This window comes from Siphateles boraxobius, unplaced genomic scaffold (genome assembly GCF_051911475.1).
Source record: "Siphateles boraxobius isolate OS27281-9 unplaced genomic scaffold, OSU_SipBor_1 9, whole genome shotgun sequence".
NCBI classification, from domain to species: domain Eukaryota; kingdom Metazoa; phylum Chordata; class Actinopteri; order Cypriniformes; family Leuciscidae; genus Siphateles; species Siphateles boraxobius.
Window position 1 is genome coordinate 17,838,691 of NW_027509219.1, and position 19,084 is coordinate 17,857,774.

The 19,084-nt window shown below is 35.2% G+C and overlaps 3 protein-coding genes across 6 annotated transcripts in view; 2 read left to right on the forward strand and 1 right to left on the reverse strand.

Moving 5' to 3' along the window:
- ralgds (ral guanine nucleotide dissociation stimulator) overlaps positions 1-6,342 on the forward strand; it is a 28,266-nt gene extending 21,924 nt beyond the window's left edge. For all 3 annotated transcript variants that reach the window (XM_077223874.1, XM_077223872.1, XM_077223873.1), the window contains exons 9-17: positions 480-557; positions 745-831; positions 927-959; positions 2,167-2,288; positions 2,411-2,681; positions 3,265-3,339; positions 3,424-3,696; positions 3,794-3,908; positions 4,491-6,342. In XM_077223874.1, the coding sequence (XP_077079989.1) occupies positions 480-557; positions 745-831; positions 927-959; positions 2,167-2,288; positions 2,411-2,681; positions 3,265-3,339; positions 3,424-3,696; positions 3,794-3,908; positions 4,491-4,666 (1,230 nt within the window). In that variant the 3' untranslated portion in view covers positions 4,667-6,342. The remainder of the gene's footprint in view (positions 1-479; positions 558-744; positions 832-926; positions 960-2,166; positions 2,289-2,410; positions 2,682-3,264; positions 3,340-3,423; positions 3,697-3,793; positions 3,909-4,490) is intronic.
- A 1,151-nt stretch (positions 6,343-7,493) lies between these two features.
- Positions 7,494-13,969, forward strand: smarcb1a (SWI/SNF related BAF chromatin remodeling complex subunit B1a). Of its 2 annotated transcripts, none has more exons than XM_077223987.1 (9): positions 7,494-7,668; positions 8,023-8,134; positions 8,247-8,376; positions 9,229-9,366; positions 9,720-9,847; positions 9,970-10,136; positions 10,865-11,055; positions 13,095-13,226; positions 13,334-13,969. In XM_077223987.1, the coding sequence occupies exons 1-9, from the start codon at positions 7,585-7,587 to the stop codon at positions 13,371-13,373; spliced, it is 1,122 nt and encodes a 373-aa protein (XP_077080102.1). In that variant the 5' UTR covers positions 7,494-7,584; the 3' UTR covers positions 13,374-13,969. The 2 variants fall into 2 exon arrangements, with proteins under 2 accessions (XP_077080102.1, XP_077080103.1); XM_077223988.1 differs by having other exon boundaries at positions 8,268-8,376.
- derl3 (derlin 3) lies at positions 13,888-18,760 on the reverse strand. The gene is made up of 7 exons (XM_077223990.1): positions 18,424-18,760; positions 16,876-16,941; positions 16,698-16,771; positions 16,434-16,527; positions 15,445-15,640; positions 14,947-15,037; positions 13,888-14,844 (listed from the first exon to the last, which is right to left on the reverse strand). The coding sequence occupies exons 1-7, from the start codon at positions 18,511-18,513 to the stop codon at positions 14,712-14,714; spliced, it is 744 nt and encodes a 247-aa protein (XP_077080105.1). The 5' UTR covers positions 18,514-18,760; the 3' UTR covers positions 13,888-14,711.
- Between the last annotated feature and the right edge of the window lie 324 nt (positions 18,761-19,084).

A 19,084-nucleotide genomic window follows, 5' to 3' on the forward strand; every position in this document is an offset into this window, starting at 1 on the left:
GTGGGGGTTAAAAATAGTTTGAGTTGTGTTGATGTTATCTAGATATCTCCACCGCAGAAGCAACTTTCGGAACTTGCCTTGAAAATAGCTGACCTCAATAGAAAGAAACCAAGCATGATGAAAGCTTTCCTTTCCGTACATTCAACAATATCCTTGGTATGTGTGCTGGGGCCGAGAAACTAGCAGTTGCTGCTGTTCATTATGAGGGAATTCCTGGGATGAGGTCATAGGCCTTATGTATGCCCAGATAAACGGCCCTCCTTAATGTCAAAGGGCTTCCCCAGGGTGTATCTCTAAACACCATACAGTTAAACTCCCCGTCCATTCCACGTCATGGTATATCATGGCAGTGCAGTCTTAAGATTCCACTTTGACATCCTTATCTGCCTTCAGGGGGTTACTGCTAGCTAATATTGCGTCAATGCAAATGCTTTCCCTTTTGAAACTCAAAATGATGACGAGAAACTAATATTTTTCAGGAGGGCACCTCCAAATCTGCAATCATCGAGATTAACCACAAAGGAGCACAGAGAAGACACCAGCAGCAAAGAGACATGGTATGTACAGGTATAAATGTCACATAATGGCAGTTGAAATTTATATTTACTAAGCTACAGCGCCCTCTTATGGTTAAAACGGGTCAGATATTCAGTTTGGAGAGATCACAGGAATCTGTCCTGAATAGAATGTAAACTATGTTTTTTTCATTTATTTAGTGTATCTCTTCTTCTCACTGCTGTTTAGGGTGTTGTGCAAGGAACTATTCCATACCTTGGCACTTTTCTGACCGACCTAGTTATGTTGGATACTGCTATGAAAGACCATCTTGAGGTGAGAGCCAGGGACAGAGATCAGTGTAAAATTCTTGTAATTGGAAAAGATTCTGTTTTATAATTTCTGGTGGTTTTTGTTTGTTTGTTTTTCAGGTTGGGCTTATCAACTTTGAGAAGAGAAGGAAGGTGAGTCTTTGTGCACAGGAATTATATTTTATGAAATGCATAATTCTATCCCTGGATGCTGATTGGTCAATACAATTTTCCAACCATGCTGACTAACCTGTTGTAATAATAGCTAAGATGTGAATCACCTAGGCACTGTGTTATCATCACTGCACCAATAGAATAACATTTTATTGTTTAAATACGAGGGACTATATCTTATTGCGGAAGGATGAATTTGCTATAATATATTCTATGAAAATGTATGTCTTCAATATTTTAAATGTTTTTAAAAACAGTGTATTGTAAATAAAGGCATAGCTAAAGGCCATTGTTATATCCACGGTATTGCATGGCCTCTTAAACTTTATTTGTTAAGTAAAGGCTGGACTAAAGGCCCATTCACACCAAAGACGATAACTATGCCAATAATGTTTTTTATATTAGAATAATATAAAAGTTGTATAGTTATAGTCCACACTACAACTATAAGGATAACGACACAGAAGAACGATATTGTTGGAGTTACTTTCAGAATGAATTTTACTAGCTGATCAATGATAAAAACATTGACAGCCAATCAGAATCCACCTGACTTTAACAATCTTGGTGATTTAAAGCAGCAGACAACATAACTGCACCACACGCTAATAATAAACTCTTATCATCTGTTAGTGTGGACAATAATATAGTTAGTTATACTTATCGTTGTTGGTGTTAACAGGTCTTATGCGGTGCCGGGTGTAATGCATTACTGAGTAATTAATTACTGTAATTTAATTACTTTTCCCTTGAAGAGTAAAGTAAGGGATTACTCTTATTTTTTCTGTAACTTAATTACAGTTACTTCTGATGTAATTGTATTGAATACTGTATGGACTATAGAACAATTCTATAGTAGATTTAATAAAAAAATTACGTCTACTGGTAAAATGTATATAATGTAACCTTCTCCCTTTAAATACTTTAGAATTAAATTAAAATAGCAGTTTTGTGTCTATCCTAACCTATTGTTCAACTGATCGAGGTTGATGTGGGATTTAGAAAGTATTACTTATTACTAAGCAATGCAAACACTGTTGAAGATGTAATTAGTAACTAGTAATTAATTACTTTTGTAGAGTAACTTGCCTAACACTGCATAAATGAATGCACAACTAAAATGCATTCATAATTAAATCAAATGAATAAAAATAAACAAAGTACATTATTTTGTTTATTCCTTTAGGAATTTGAAGTGATCGCTCAGATCAAGTTGCTGCAGCTGACCTGCAATTATTACAGCTTCGCCAGAAACCAGCGCTTCACTGACTGGTTCAAGAGAGTAGAAAAACTTACAGAGACTGAGAGGTGAGAAAGAAAAAAAGTGAACGTGAAGGATATGAAAACAAAAGATTTGAGAGATATTTGAGAGAAATAATAACTTAGGATATTTCATATATTTAATATCTATGGTGTCTTTTCTTTTTCAGCTACTCTATGTCCTGTGATATTGAGCCGCCTTCTGAGTCAGTGTGCAAAAAGAACGGGGGCATCATCAAACGCATGAGCGAGGAGTCGGGTTACAGCAGCGCAGGGACGCCACACTCAAAGTCTTATGAGCAACCTCGCTTAAGCCAGTTCAAAGAGAGCTTCAAAGATGGAGCAGATTCCCTCAGCCTCACCTCAGTGGGATCCAGCGGCTCAGACGCAGAGGAGACAAGTCTCAGTCTGCTGAACTCCCCAGAATCAGGGAGTCAGAGAGTAAGGCCATATTAGTGTTTAGTGTTTACTAAACAGTTTACTAAATAGTGTTTACTTACAGTCCCCATGGTATGCTAAGCTAACATTGTTTAGATATTGATTTAGATATAGAAAATTCTGCAATTGTTGGCAATAATGTTGCATGATATAGCAGTACCAAAACATTCGAGATTTTTTTAATTTATAGGTATCGTCTGATGTTGAATAGCGAATTGCGAATGCTAATTTCTCTTATTTTTACATTTTCCATCAAAAACTATATAGTTATAAAACAGTCACATGTGAAATAGTTAATACTCAGGCATTCATATTTAAAAACACTAATAATTTACATAAAACACTGTTTAGTGTAATCTCTTGCAAATCTCAAAACGAATATCTGTTCAAAATCTTTTTAATCATACTGTACATTGTAATAATCCCTAAATCCACTTGAATTCAGCATTTAAAAGGACGGATTTTAGCTTTTAGTGTTTTATTTTTAACCTATTTAGACAAAATAGAATGGAATTTTTTACCAGCCATTACATTTTTTATAAATGAATTAAATAATTATTAACCTGACTATTGATTCTTTCTGCAGACATCAACACCAACTGTGAAACATTCTACATCAACCTCAGATACAGGGGAGCTTACGTCTGATTCCTCTTCCAAGGTATTTGCATTTTCTTGGACGTATTTTAGTATTATATTTGTTTTTATGAGGTTTAAACTGATTCACTTATTCACTATTTTCAAGCTCTGGGAGTCGTCCACCCCTTCATCTTTGGATGCTTCTGTATCAGGCTTGGGTTTGGAGTCTGGCTGCAGCAGCTCCACCTCCTCTTCCTCTTCCTCATCCTCAGTGTCCGCCTCCACTGGACAGGCCTTCCACTTCCACAAACGGTCGGTCTCTGGTGTCTCTGACTACTCGTCTCTCTCCCTGCCGCTGTACAACCAGCAGGTGAACGACTGCTGCATCATCAGAGTCAGCCTTGACACGGACAACGGCAACATGTACAAGAGCATCCTGGTGAGTCAGAGATGTTACGGGAGATTGACAGAGATAAGTAATGAAGGATTGTTGGGGATGTAATAGTAAAGTTAATCTCAATGATCATGTTTTTCAGGTGACTAGCCAGGACAAAACCCCTGGTGTCATTAGGAAAGCCATGGTCAAGCACAACCTGGACAATGACAAGTCAGAAGACTATGAACTATTTCAGAGGGTCTCAAAGCATAAAGGTAAAAACTTGAAACAGGGAAGTTGGGACGGGTAATATCACAGGGCTTGTTTTTTTTTAGGGATAAATTGGTATATTATTATGTAAAAAACATTTTTTAATGTATCAGTGTCTGATGATTTTCATATATATTTAATTATACAAGCTAATTTTCCTTATTAATATATTTAAATGACTTTAGCCATCATCTAACGCTCTCTTAAAGAAACAACAATAATTTAGTAACAAATCTCAAAATGAATATCCATTTTTCACACTATACATTATAATGTTATGATGCTCTAAATTCACCTGTAGTTATTAAAATGATTAACTTTTACTATTTAAAATAAAATATTTAAAACGATTTTATATTTCAAAATTAAAATTATTATATAATTATGTATTTTATATTTATTTTATATACAATTGTTTTAAAATAAATGTTTTAAATTGTAATATTAGCCATTTATTGGTTATGAGACACAAAACCGAAATTGAACGCACATTGACTGAAAGCTGCAAAACTCTGATTCTGATGGGATTTTCAATGTCCAAATTGAGCATGTAGACATGTCTAACCATATTTTTTCTTACCCCACAGAACTCAGAATCCCAGATAATGGAAACGTTTTCTACGCCATGAACTCAACTGCCAACTACGACTTCTTGTTGAGGAAGTGCGGTGCCCCCAAAACCTGCCGCTCGAAGAGCTCCCCGAGCCTGACTCTACCACGCATAAAGCAGAAAGGCTTCAAAATACCCAAGGGCTTCTTCTGAAAGCACTCTTCTGAGTTCAGCAAGCCTGAAACTGTTGAATATTATCAAGAGTCACTTTAACCCGCCACAGTATTATCTGGATCTTTTATCCAATGGATTTGTTGCGTTATTGAGCAGCTTGTTTCTTACAGGAAGCTATGCCTGTGTTTCCTGTCCCTATGGACAATGCGACAGGCACGGGAGGAACACTGTGGTTCTTACAAGGTTTGCCTTAAGACTGCACATGAGAGACACACTGTGGGAAGCATTTACCAAATGCAGTCATTCATGCATGAGCACACTAAACTAAAACATTTCAAGCACTTTAGAACGGTCCTTAAAGCAAGAGATTTGTGGGGAGCTGATGTGGTCCTTGGTCCTTTTCAAATACAAAGTGGGGTTTCTTTTTGATTCCCCTTTAAACAGGTTCTCCCTTCGGACAAAATTTTCGGACAAAATTTGCTATCACAGTCTCTCAGAAATTAGGACTGCTCATGGCAAGATTACAGTATTACATGTACAGTGCAAACCATGTAAAGTGTACAGTCTTTTGTTTGCTTTTTGTTCTTTTACATGACTGTTTTGACTGTTGCTGCTGCCAGTTTAGCTTGCCTGTTTTCCCACAACTGATTACAACCCGAAATGTACCTCTCCGGCAATAATCGAGACTGAAGGATTCTCTATTGACTGCCTAGTGACTTGGTTACCTTCATGAGGAGGCTGTCACATAGTCACAATTGAGCATGAGGAGAGGATATGTCTAAGGTGCAGGATTTACGCTGTTATTTATGGTTATTTAATAACCACAAATAATATTATTAATGCATATAAAGTGCAAATGTTGTCATCCGTGTCTTAGAAAGATATCAATGCCAAAGCCGTTCTCCTTTATTTGCAGCTGGCCTCTCTCTGTGTTTCACATAATAGAACGCTGTATATTTACAGAAAAGCTTTTTTGTACCAAACACTGTGAGTGGCTTCAGCCTGCTAAGCCGTTTTGCATTGTGAACTATATCCATGAGTGCTTTCTTACCATGTGGTCTAGTATGATGAGCAGACAATTTGAGGGGATTTTGTTCCCATCAGGAGAGATTTAAAGATGTGTTTGCTCGGCTAGAAGTTAGTGTGAGTGTTTGCGTTTTGAGAGATATGATATAGAGGAATTTATATTGTAATATGATGAAATAAGTTCACCAAGTGTTGGTGCTTTTCTGCTAATATGCCAACTATATAACTGAACTGGAACAAAATATAGATTGTGCTTTATTTATGATTTATGACAAGATCAAAATGCATGGAGAAAGTATATGCCAATAGTGATCAATCCACTGTTATAAATATCTCCTTTGTCAAAACATGCTGTCAGGACGCTACGAACATGAATTAAAATGTTACTGCCTGCAGCTTGTCACTCAACACATGTGCCATATCCAGACTTGATTTTGCATTTGGTTTTGTCCCCTTTTTTACCCTTTTGTATGTCTGAATCTAACTCTGAATGTTAATGTCAAAGTTTGAATGTTGAACTCCAGTTTGTGCCATTGCCCCATTTTTATTTATTTATATGTTTTATAATTGTTTTATTTATAATTTAACTGTTGTGAAGATAAATTAATAAATGCACCTTTGTATGTACAAATGAGCACTACATTTTTTAAAAACTTACAAATAAATGTGGAGGTGCTGAGAGCCCAGAACTTGATGTCTCCGTGTTTTTTGATTTCCCCTACATAAGCCACATGTCTCATATACAGACATAATCCAATCTGTGGGATCCAAAGTCTGAGACCGCAAAGTAAAAAAATTTTTTTTTAAATCATTACAAGGAATATTCTTAATTTTGCAATATTGTTCTCCAGCATGATTTAAGTATTCTGTATGTTCCAAAGAGAATCTTGAAAGTAAAAAACAACTAATCTTTTGTACAAAGATAGCTTGTATGATCAATATTACAAATTTGCTTCTTTGATTAGTGTCCTATAAATTGTGCAGGATAACAACCTTGCTGTAAAAAAAAACTTTTCCTATGAAATTTATAAAATATTTCAGACTGCCAAATATGGCATCAATATCAATAAAGGAATACAATAAAATGTCAATAAAGATATGAATTACTTATAAATTAATGTCATTCATTCATTTTTAAGCCAAAATGGTAAATCGCATAATAAATTTAAATGAAATAAAATAAAATGTAATAGACTGAAAGGTGTAAATAGTGATAAATACATTTTTCTATGAATATTTTGAATTTGGCTTCGTATTTCTCTACGGTTGTGGTCTTTTTAAACCTTTAAATGTCATAAAAGCTTGTGGTCTCGCTAGATCTTTAAATATAACAAAAGCTTTAAATGACATTTTGAAGATAATGATCGTATAAACATCATAATAAGTGTACAATTTGGTATAAAATATCAAATAAATAATTTGTGGAGCTCACAAACTTTTAAAGTCTTTATAGCATTTTACTCAAAGAGTCTTTAATTGCCTATACGGTCAATGTACAGTTAAACCATAAACTGTTTTTTTTTTTCTTTCTTTTTTTTCTTTTTTTCTTGCATTCATGAATCTGAAATGTGCCCAAAAATATAGCTAAATTAATTCAATAACAGCACTTTTCACCCACTTTAGGATATTCAGGTACATTTTCCAATAAAAACGAGAGAGGTCTTAAACACTAAATATTTGAATTGATAAAATGTATAGCTGCGTCCCAATGTTCATACTATCCATCCTAAATAGTATGTGACATTAGTAATTGTCAATACTATTTAGGGGCATAGTATGCACATTGGGACGCAGCTTATGTCTCTCGCACTGAATGTTCTGCTGTGTTTCTAAACTAGTATGTTGAGAGTCCGCATACGTCATTTTCATGCGCAAAACAGGTCGGCTCTCAATACTCATGTTTAGCGGAACGAGTCGCGCTAGCGATCAACATGGCTTTAAGCAAAACATACGGACAGAAACCTATTAAATTCCAACTGGAAGAGGATGGGGAGTTTTACATGATTGGATCAGAGGTTTGTAATTAAACACACTTATCATTTTAACGAGGATTTATGTTTATGAACCGTATATTGTTTAGCATTGGGTGCTAATACGTCAGCTAGCTAGCTAGCTAGCTAGCTAAGATTGTTGTTGTTTGTGATTAGATCAATAACTGCTGAAATTATTGACGATTCCTTGAATTGAATAGGTCCCAGACATTTTACACATCAAGTACCGATGCATTATTTGCGGTGTAGTTGTATTATAACTTACACAATACTGTATTACCAGAGACTAGAGATAAACCGTACAGTTACTGACAGAACAGGTTATGGGTATTTTTTTAGTCAATCGTAAATAATTTTCCGTTATGTGTCTGTATTTAGGTTGGAAATTACCTGCGTATGTTCAGAGGGTCTTTATATAAGCGTTACCCATCACTCTCAAGAAGACTTGCGTCAGTAGAGGAGAGAAAGAAGATAGTAGCATCATCTCACGGTAAGTGTTGAATTCACTATGAACATTTGATAAGAGATCTGAGGACTGGGGGTTAAAAGTAAGCTGGAAATGGCACTTTCTATCTTAAAGTATAAGCAATGTTTTGTGTTAGATCACGGTTACACCACTTTAGCCACCAGTGTGACGCTGCTGAAGGCCTCAGAAGTAGAAGAGATATTTGATGGACATGATGAGAAGTACAAGGCTGTGTCAATCAGCACTGAACCTCCAGCCTATCTCAGGTAAAGCATTTCTCATCTTATGAAATGCAGTCACACTTGCTTCAATTTCAAACATGCCCATTTCAGAGGTTTCTTCTTCATAATTCAAATTACAAAAAGGTGGAATTATTCATTCATTAAAGGTGTAATTCACCTAGGCTGTAATTCACCCATACTTAAATGAAAAATTTGTCATCAATTTCTCACTCTCATGTCGTTCCTAACCCATAAGACGTTTGTATTTCTTCAAAACACAAATGAAGATATTTTTAATGAAATCTGAGCGATTTCTGTCCCATTGAAACTGTATACTCACCCAAAACTTGAGATCGACTTGGATTAAACCACTCGATTCAATGTATAAAATATTTTAATAGAATGTCTATTTTAAATTATTTTAGACAACTTTTTTTATCAGAAAATATATTAATGGACATTTTTTAGGTTTCTCCTAGAATAATTTTTGAATTTCTATCACATATTAAATTAAAAGATTCTGTATAATTGTTATTATTACTATTGTTGTTCTTGTTATACATGTAGATTTTAGATTGTTTTGTGAAGACAAAATTGCTAAATTATTGTAAACGATGTATTGAAATGATATTCCAATCATATTTATCTTTTTAAATTGAAATAATGTTGATTTGTCCATTAATATAGCCATTGCTGCTATGGCGTTACAGAGACCTGTGACTATTTTTGTGTGATGATGAAATTAGTCTAATGATGCACTCTTTATTTGGTAACCTAAGTCTACTAAATAGTGTATTAAATCATCATGGTAATTTTGTCACCCACAAATAAAACAAATTTTTGTCCCGCCCTATAAAAAGCACATCTGCCCTTTTTAACCTATGGTTTTCTTCACAGGGAACAGAAAGCCAAGCGAAACAGTCAGTGGGTTCCCACTCTGCCCAATAGTTCCCATCACTTAGATGCTGTGCCTTGTTCCACCACAATTAACCGCAACCGAATGGGCCGTGACAAAAAGAGGACCTTCCCCCTCTGGTGAGACCTTTTTTTATAATTTTTTGTTTGTTTTTATAAATCTTTCAATCTCACATTGTGGAGCGGAGCAGTGCATCACAGTTCATTAAGTGACACAAGTTGTGCATGGATAAATTGTTTATAATAAATATTGCAATATTCCATAAAAATTAAAAATGTCAAAAAGGTAATTGAGGTTAATTAAACCAATAAAGCGGAATCCAGAAAATGTTTTAAATGGAAAACATTTGGGGAACATAAAACAGAATCTGAAATAATATGAACAGATTTCACAAAGTCTGCTTACTCGTGTATATAATTTCACTGTTTTCATTTTCTTACTGTGTTTGTCTTCTGGATATGTGCTGTTACAGCTTTGATGATCATGACCCTGCTGTCATTCATGAGAATGCCACCCAGCCTGAGATCCTTGTGCCCATCCGACTGGACATGGAGATTGACGGGCAGAAACTGCGTGATGCTTTCACATGGAACATGAATGGTAGACTGTCCCTAACAAAGTTTCTGAGCAGCATTCATTGAATTTAATCATTTTTTTGCTTTTCACGCTTTACGCAATATCCTGAACTCTCTCTTTTTTTTTTTTTTTTTCTGACACGATAGAAAAGCTAATGACTCCAGAGATGTTTGCTGAAATCCTTTGCGACGACCTGGACCTGAGCCCACTGACCTTTGTTCCAGCCATTGCCTCGGCCATCAGACAGCAGATAGAGTCCTACCCCACAGACAGCATACTGGATGAGCAGATGGACCAGAGAGTCATCATCAAGGTACATGCGTCATTCTGCCAAGTCCCCTTGATTTCAGTAATCTCATCTTTTAATATCAGATCTCATTAAGCTGGAGCCACACTAAAAGATTTTCAAAATGTGAGCGCCTACAAACATGATGATAAGATGTCATAAATGTAACAGTTTTTGTTTCTATAGTGAGTAGAGTGTTGTGGTGTGACCACTAACAGATTCCATCCACAAAACACGGGAAATCAGTAGGATAACCGTATTCATCCGTGCAGTCACGCAGAGTCGAAGTACAAACAAAACAACGTTTTCTGCAAAATGCGTACAGTTTTGTTTTTTAACTGCTGGAGGGCCAAAAGTTACATTAGTGTACACATAAAAAAATATAAAAAACTGTCTGTGTAAAATGTAATTAATTCCTGATCCTTCAGCAATCATTCTGATATGCTGATTTGTTGCTCAAGAAACATTTATTATTATTTTCAGTGTTGGAAACTGTTTAATAGGCCTAACTGTTTTAGTAACCACTTAATATTTTTTGGAAACTGATCAAAAAAATTCAGGATTCTTTGATGAATACAAAATTCAAAAGAATAATATTTATTTGAATTAAAGAAATTAAAAAAAGTAAAAAAATATATAATAATAATCCCTAAATTGGTATGTATATAAAGTATTATTATGATTATTATTATTCAATTGCATAAAAATAGAATATGTGGTTGGTTATTTATTTGCTGTTATTGTTATCTCTGTAGTTAAACATTCATGTTGGGAACATATCTCTGGTGGACCAGTTTGAATGGGACATGTCTGAGAAGGAGAACTCTCCGGAGAAGTTTGCTCTGAAGCTGTGCTCTGAGTTGGGCCTGGGCGGAGAGTTTGTCACGACCATCGCATACAGCATACGTGGACAGCTCAGCTGGCATCAGAGGACCTACGCTTTCAGGTTCAGACTTGCACACAAATCCACTTCATCACAGTCCTGGCTGAGCTTGAATACTTTTAAAGCTTTTTCACTGCATAAGATAAAATGTGGTAAAAAGTGAAGTGTTAGTGTGTTATTAAAACGCCTCCAAACATCATCACAAACATCCCCATATTGTTACAGAGAATTTTTTTTTTATAGCTTGACTATTTAAAATGTTGCTCCATTTATATGATAAAGAGCATAGGAGAGAGTTCAGAATTTGCCAATGTGAACTTTTTACCAAGTTGGACATCTTTTCAGACTGTGTCTAATGTCCGTTATTACAAAACTCATTAGAAGGGTCATGCTTTTCCTCTGGGAGGAAGACCTAATGTCTTTAACTAATAATTTTAAGGTTCTGGTTTTTATTTTTTATTTTTATCGTTCAGCACAGTTTTGTGAACTTACATACTGGGCAAAAGTTTGGAAACATTACAGATTTAAAAAAAAAAAAAAAGTGAAAATAAGTCTCTTAATCTCACCAAGTCTACATTATTTGATCAAAAATACAGTAAAAACAGTAATACTGTGAAATATTATTACTATTTAAAATAACTGTTTTCTATTTTAATATAATTTAAAATGTAATTTATTTCTGTGATGCCAAAGCTGGATTTTCAGCAGCTATTACTTTAGTCTTCAGAGTCACATGATCCTCCAGAAATCATTCTAAGATCACTTCTTATTATTATCAATGTTGAAAACAGATTTAGCTGCTTAATTATATATATACACAGTGCTGGTCAGAATTATTTGCTCCCTTGGTAATAAATATGATCAAAGATGGCTGTAAAAAATAAATCTGCATTGTTATTCCTTTTGATATTTTATTAAAAACATTAGCAAAAATCTAACCTTTCATTGAAGTAAAAGAATTGAAAGTTGGGGGGAAATCACATTATGAAATAAATGTTTTTCTCCAAAACACGTTGGGAACTATTATTTGCCCCCTTTTATTAAATACTTTTTGCAACCACCATTTTACAAGATAACAGCTCTGAGTTTTCTCTTATAATACCTGATGAGTTTGGAGAACACCTGACAAGAGGTCAGAGACCATTCCTCCATACAGAATCTCTCCAGATCCTTCAGATTCCCAGATCCATGTTGGCGCTTCTTCTCTTCAGTTCAGCCCACTCATTTTCTTCAGGGTTCAGTTCAGGGACTGGGATGGCCATTGCAGATGCTTGGTTTTGTGCTCAGTGACCCATTTTTGTTTTGATGTTTGTTTTTGGATCACTGTCCTGTTGGAAGATCCAAACATGGCCCGTTGAAGATTTCTATCACAGGCTGTCAGGTTTTGATTTTTTTTATCTGTTGGTATTTGACCAAATCCATGATGCCATGGATCTGAACAAGATGTCCAGGACCTCTGGCAGAAATTTAGGCACACAGCATTAAAGATACAGCAGAGTATTTCATTTTACACATGAGGTACTTTTTTATCCCTGTGTGCACCAAACCCATCTTAAGTGTTTGCTGGCAAAAAAGCTATTTTTTTTTTTGTTTTATATGACCATTGATCAAAAAAACAGTAAAAACATTTATGAAATTGAATACATATTAAAAAGTTCTATTTACAATAAATGCTGTTTTTTTGAACTGTTAAGTAATCAAAGTATCCTGGAAAAAAGTCAGTTAACACAAAAATATTAAGCAGCACAACTGTTTAACATTAATGATAATAAGAAATGTTTCTTTTGCACCAAAGATCATGTGACTGACGACCGAAGACTGGCTTCTGAAAATTCAGCTTTGCATCAAAGGAATAAATTACATTTTAAAATATATTACAACAAAAACCAGTTAATATAAATTGTATTAATATTTAACAGTATTATTGTTTTTTTTAATCAAATAAATGCAGCCTTGGTGAGATTAAGAGACTACTTTAAAATAAAAACTTAATGTTTTCAAACTTTTATCATGTACTGTATTCAGATGGAAAATATCTGACTCAAAAGAACAAGTTGTCCCTGAACTTTAGATTTAAGTTGCTGTTTTTTCTCTTTTTGTAGCGAGAACCCTCTCCCCACAGTGGAGATTGCTATCCGAAACACAGGTGATGCTGACCAGTGGTGTCCACTGCTGGAGACGCTGACAGATGCCGAGATGGAGAAGAAGATCAGGGACCAGGACAGAAACACAAGGTAAGAGAATGAACTGCCTTACTTAAAAATACCGTTTTGCTCAAAGATTTGAGAGGTGATTGTGACCATTCCAGTACTCATTTCAAACTTTTTCCTGTGTATTTCAGGCGGATGAGACGACTTGCAAACACAGCCCCAGCATGGTGAAGATAAAAGCCCTCTCCCACAACTATGTAAATCTGAAGAGGAAATACAATAGAGCTACAACCCAGCATTACTGAAATAAAAACATAGAGACATTCCATTGGCCAGTCCAGATCAAGTCCCTCCTGATCAGAGTAACTTAATGTAAAGCAACATCTGCTTCAGTCTGGCCTAGTCAAAGCCTGTGTCATGACCTTCCCCCGTGCCCAATATCTGTCTGATCAGAGACAGATGGTCTAAATGTTAAAAGTATTTTATGGTATCTTTGTCTTGTTTTGTGTATAGATGCCATTTTGTAAACAATGTGCTTTTAAATAAAATTATTAAGATAAAAAAAACTATCGTTTGTTCCAAAAAGCTTCCAATTAACATTGCTTGCTAAAGGAGTGAAATTAAATTAGTCTTTGTTGTGTGCTGAACTAGCAAACTAGTCACTCGAGTGCTTTAGATATGGATTTAAAAATATGAGCCACATTTTTATTTTTTTTAAAGCAGAAGCAGCCAACAAACAATCAGATGGGAAATATGAAATCTTTATTCATCAGACAAACAAGTGTGTTTGTATTTATATTTAAATAAAAAGTCTTCTCGCACATATATCCATGGTTTTTAAGAAGCGTCATTTTTTTTTATGGAGGACAAACTCTTTCGGACAATTTCAGTTTCACCACACAAAACCTTTTTGTATTTTTCAATGGTGCTGTGCTAACAAAGACCAAAGGCTTGAAAATGCATAGTCTGCAGTTCAATTTGGCATTTCAGATAGTCGGCACATTTGTGAATGTGTCCACCTCCATCGCCGCTGACTGTTGTGGGAAAAGAGTTATGCCACATTATTGTACCCAAAAAAATACCCTCTTGTGGCATCCGCACTCCCTCTAAAATGATGGATTATAGTTCGGGAGATTGAATGGTTTCTCTTTAAACTCCAATGCTGCCAGCCACCATTACTTTGTAATATTCATTAAACAGAAGTTGACGAGAATACGGCAATTGTTTCAAACCATGTGGTGTGAAGTAAAACACAAAGGCATTGTTCTTCCAGAACAAAATAACAAAGGAAAACTTGTTTTGTGATGTGCATGGCACTGAATGCAAAATTTGGATCCATTCATTTTGTACTCAAAAGGCACTACGATGACCATAGTGTCCGTCTTTCCTGGATCCACAGTGGACTGTATGCTAAAGCATTGTCCCTTTAACAAGGAGTGTCTTCAAAATATTCTGACTTACAGAACTTGACATGCAGATATAAACTTTCCCAACTAAAACAAGCAGGACTTAAAAAGCATGACAATGTTTATTGCAGTCTTAGTGGTATTGAATCCTTCAGTTTTCTTCTCATTGTGGATCCTCCTCATTTTGATCTTGGCCAGTATCTTCTACACCTTGTCCATTCCAGGATATCCCATCCTGATCTTCTGGAAGGGGAGCGTAACTCGGATCTTCTTGAGGTGCGTCAAACAAAACTCGACTGCAAAACATGACTGAATAGTTCTGATTTTGTTTGTTTCTTGTGTTAAAGCCAAACAAATGATAGAAGAAAAACTTCATAGTCATTTATAGTCATACTCACAAAATTCCAGGAGTGGCAAGAAGCTTTCTGCCTCCTGGCTGGTTAGGAAATACATCCTCCAGGAAGTAGTAGACGTGTCCTACACCAATCCCTACACCAATACACACACACACACATTTAAAGTTTACTATCCAAAGTTTGAGATAAGTCAGATTTTTTAATCTTTAAAATAATACTTTTATTCAGCATGTATACTTTAAATTGAATTCAAATTAAATGCTGTTCTTTTGAACTTTCAATTCAATAAAGAATAATTTTTCGATCAAATAAATGAAACCGTGGTGATCTTTTTTTTTTCTTTGGAAGAGACCAAAAAAAAAATAGATCCCAAACTTTTGAACAGCAATGTATACAGTATATATACACACATTTACTTCTGAAATCTATATACATTTCAACTTCAGCTACAAGTATTTCAAGTGAATTATTTAATCGTTTTGTTTATGCAAAATCGCATCAAAAGTCATCATGAGTATTTCAGGACAAAAGTTAACATACCCAAAAGATCAATGACAATGGAGTTGCCCAATAACAATGAGAATCCCATGAGCACCCAGGGAAGGAATGGGGCCTGGAAGTTGAGAAGGCCAAAGAAGTTCATGCGGATGTAAGGGTTCCTTCTACTCCAGACATAAACCAGCATGATAGTGAAAGCCTGTCCTAAAAAGAACAGGTTGGCAAACAGACCAAAGAGCTATAGATACCGAAGTTAAAGAAATTAGAAGGATGGAAGACTAAACTTAATTTGTTACTACAAATAAATAACATGAAAAGATTAAATGTTTCTTAAGGAAAAACTTTATATTGACATCTCTTCAAACTGTGGAAGTCTGTTCTCTCCAAACAAGAAAATAAGTGGTCATATTTATGACATAAAAGTCACAATCATGAGATAAAAAGTTTAAATTCTGAGATAAAAAGTCAAATTTATGAGATGAAAATCCATACTTTGAAACTGCATCATGACATCAAGTGTATTTTGTATGACTATTTGTAACAATTATGAATTTAAAATAAAAGCACCATAAAGCATCACAAAAGTTGTCCATAAAATTAATCTACTACTGTGTTTTACAGAGGGAAGAAATACACTTCAGTTCTAATGTTTGGGGTGGGTAAGATTTGTTTTTTGTTTTGTTTTTTAAAGAAATTAGTAGGCTACTTTTATTCCGCAAGGACACCTTAAATTGACAATAAATACAATTATAACATAAGGTTTCGATTTCAAATAAATATGTTCTATTTTAACTTTAAATTCATCAAATAATCCTGGGGGGGGGGGGGAGAGACATATCACGGTTTCCACAAGAAATTAGTAAATTGCACAAAAACTTTCAAAAATATTTTTAAAAAAATCTCACCAACCCCAAACTTTTTAATGGCAGCGTACTACATATAAGTTTCAATTTATTCAGCCAACATGATATATGTTTTGTTGAAGAGATGCATGCTTGACTGTTCTTAATGTGATGAATGTTGAAGGATACGGTCATAAGAACACCACCGAACAGGAACATGTAGACAAAGTCTGCTGTTCGTCCACGGAAGGAGCCTTCCTCTAGCATTCGGCAGTACCGATATCTGCTCAGTCAAGGACAGAAACTCAGATGACCTACAGCTGCACAGGAGCCCAACGGCTGTTATGCAAAGCAAACACACTGTGAAACTCTGAATGTGTTTTTGTGTGCACTTCCTGAACATTTCACAGACAACCAACAAAGAGAAATATTCATTTTGATCAAAGAGGATACAGAAAAATCATGTTGAACAAGAAACTGAATCCAAGAGGTCCAAAAAATAAGAAGTTTGTGATCAGTCGCCATACCTACATTAAGCAAGAAACATGAATATCAAAACAAAAGACTACATATTGTTGTTAAAGTTGTTGTCATGAATGCAGCAATGTTTCAAAGACATTTGGGAACTAACCTGGTATTTCTTTAATATCAGGTCAGGGTTAAAATAGAGTTGAAACGGTGTGATGAACTCCAGTTGCTGCAATACACAAATTAATATCAAGCAAGTGATAACCCAGCAAACACTGAACTGATCCATTCTGATCCAACTGATCCATGGGCACAACGTACCCAACTTTCTAACAACGTTTTAACAACATTACTCAAAAATTTGCTATAACTACGTTGAGTGGTGAAGGTTGTTACAGTGTTGTCTATGATTGTCACAATGTTGACATTAAACCACCGTTCAGGGCCATGCGGCCTATTGTGTCTACTGGCAACTGGACCACACTATGTACTCGTGATTGCCCTGAAGCGCGAATCGGCCCTTTAAATTTCAACCGTTCGTTGGGTCGTCTCTTGTCTCATTCTTCATCGAGCAAGGAATGGATAACAGAGAATGAAATTTAATTTACATCAGCTAAATAAAATACGTAGTTCTTCAAACACAACCTAGATTACAACTTCATTTTCTAATGTGACTAATGTAACCTCTCGCACACCCGTTTAGTTTTTCCTATTATTTGTCTGCTATTTAGTCTAATTAACGTTAGTTTCTTTGCTCCCTATGGATTTGTGGAGTGGATGTTCCCTGGACTGATTTCGGTTTACCGACCTTCATCGCCCGACCCGGCTTTCGACTAGACTGTCTACCATGTAGCCTACAGAACCCGGTTGTGTTCATTACATGTTCTGATCTGCCTTTGCTTTGGATGTTAAAAGAAATGTGTATATTGGATTTTTTCTTTTTTCACAAATGTATGACTTTTGGAAGTGCTATTTAGTTTTAATAAAGTTGAATTAACGAAACCTTATGTCATTTTTACTCTTCAACGTGTACACATGCAGATGTTGATTATAATTAGGCTAATTTACTGATAGGCCCATTAAATAATAATAAGGATACACAATATTTAAAAAGTATATAATTATCTAATTAAAAATTAAACTCTAAACATAACAAGCTAAATTGGGGATATCTATATGTAACATAAAAAAAGAATTGTCAGAACGTCGTCTCTCAGAGTCTCGCAATGTCGAGAAATTGTGCTGAATGTCGCGCAACGTTGCTTGCTAGCCCTATCGCGTTGTTACAATGTTGTGAGCACGTAGACAGCGACATTGCCATAGTAGAAATGCAACGTGCCACAGACGCTGCCACAACGTAAATATATAGGTGGTTTTAAAAAAGGAGCCTTTGGTAGTTGACAGTGTGACAAGCAATCCTTTATATAAAAACACTAATTTCTAATTATTGTATATAATACATTACATTTTATGACCTCATTGTTGAGAGGCTATTTATAATATTAACACATTTAAACATTCAAAAAGTGAAGTTACAGCTTAAGTTAAATAGGCTATTTTTTTTTACAAGGATGTTGGTTCTTTAAGCATTTACACTGACATTGAATCTTTATGTGGGGGAAATAACAATTTTGAAGACATACTGACATATAGACTGAAATCATCAGCATGTGATGTTAGTTGTTCAGATATGTACACACGGGTTACTTACCACAGCTGCAGTTGTCAGGACGCATGCAGTGGTATATGCTCGCGTCACGGCAGGGATCTGCATGTACTCTTGAGTGACGCTGTTTGCCATGTTTCTCCAACGTATCTAAACTCTTTTGTACACTTTCACTGTGTATCCGTATAGTCAGCTATATCTCACATCATATTTCAATGCACTAACAAACAATCGATCGGCTCAGTGTGGATGGGCTATGTATCAATATGCATGTCCGCGTTTAGTGTTAGCGTCAACTATTTATTGTTAATGGTTCTTAATGTTTGTGTTAGGAAATGAGGGGCGGAGTGAGACATCCAGGCTTTATCAGTCGCTTCAGCACCTCCACGTGTTTATAAGCAAAATTCTCTTGTTCTTCCGTGGACCAATGAGATCGCGTGGTTTCGATGACGTGTCTAAAGAATATTGGCTTAAATGTAACTGATGAAAATAGTTTTTTATAAACTGAGAATGAATAGATTATACAAATTATGTTTTGTAAAATGTACAGGCCTATATTTTTTTTATATATGAATAAAACATAGGCTTTTTATATTGATTTCCATGACACTTTGGTTATAGCTTTTTCTTTTTCTGGTTGTAGCCTATTTGTTTCATTTTAAAGGAGTGAATGAATTAATGAATGGATGATCCATTATAAATAAAT

What these genes read in the sequence shown, in the direction of transcription:
- smarcb1a (XM_077223987.1), top strand. Translation starts at nt 7,585, where the DNA reads ATGGCTTTAAGCAAAACATACGGACAGAAACCTATTAAATTCCAACTG. An exon ending in GATAGTAGCATCATCTCACG is followed by an intron (nt 8,135 to 8,246) that starts GTAAGTGTTGAA and finishes GTTTTGTGTTAG; the next exon opens with ATCACGGTTACACCACTTTA. An exon ending in AAGAGGACCTTCCCCCTCTG is followed by an intron (nt 9,367 to 9,719) that starts GTGAGACCTTTT and finishes GTGCTGTTACAG; the next exon opens with CTTTGATGATCATGACCCTG.
- derl3 (XM_077223990.1), bottom strand. Translation starts at nt 18,513, where the DNA reads ATGGCAAACAGCGTCACTCAAGAGTACATGCAGATCCCTGCCGTGACG. An exon ending in TGATATTAAAGAAATACCAG is followed by an intron (nt 16,772 to 16,875) that starts GTTAGTTCCCAA and finishes TGCTTAATGTAG; the next exon opens with GTATGGCGACTGATCACAAA. An exon ending in CTTGCCACTCCTGGAATTTT is followed by an intron (nt 14,845 to 14,946) that starts GTGAGTATGACT and finishes CATGTTTTGCAG; the next exon opens with TCGAGTTTTGTTTGACGCAC.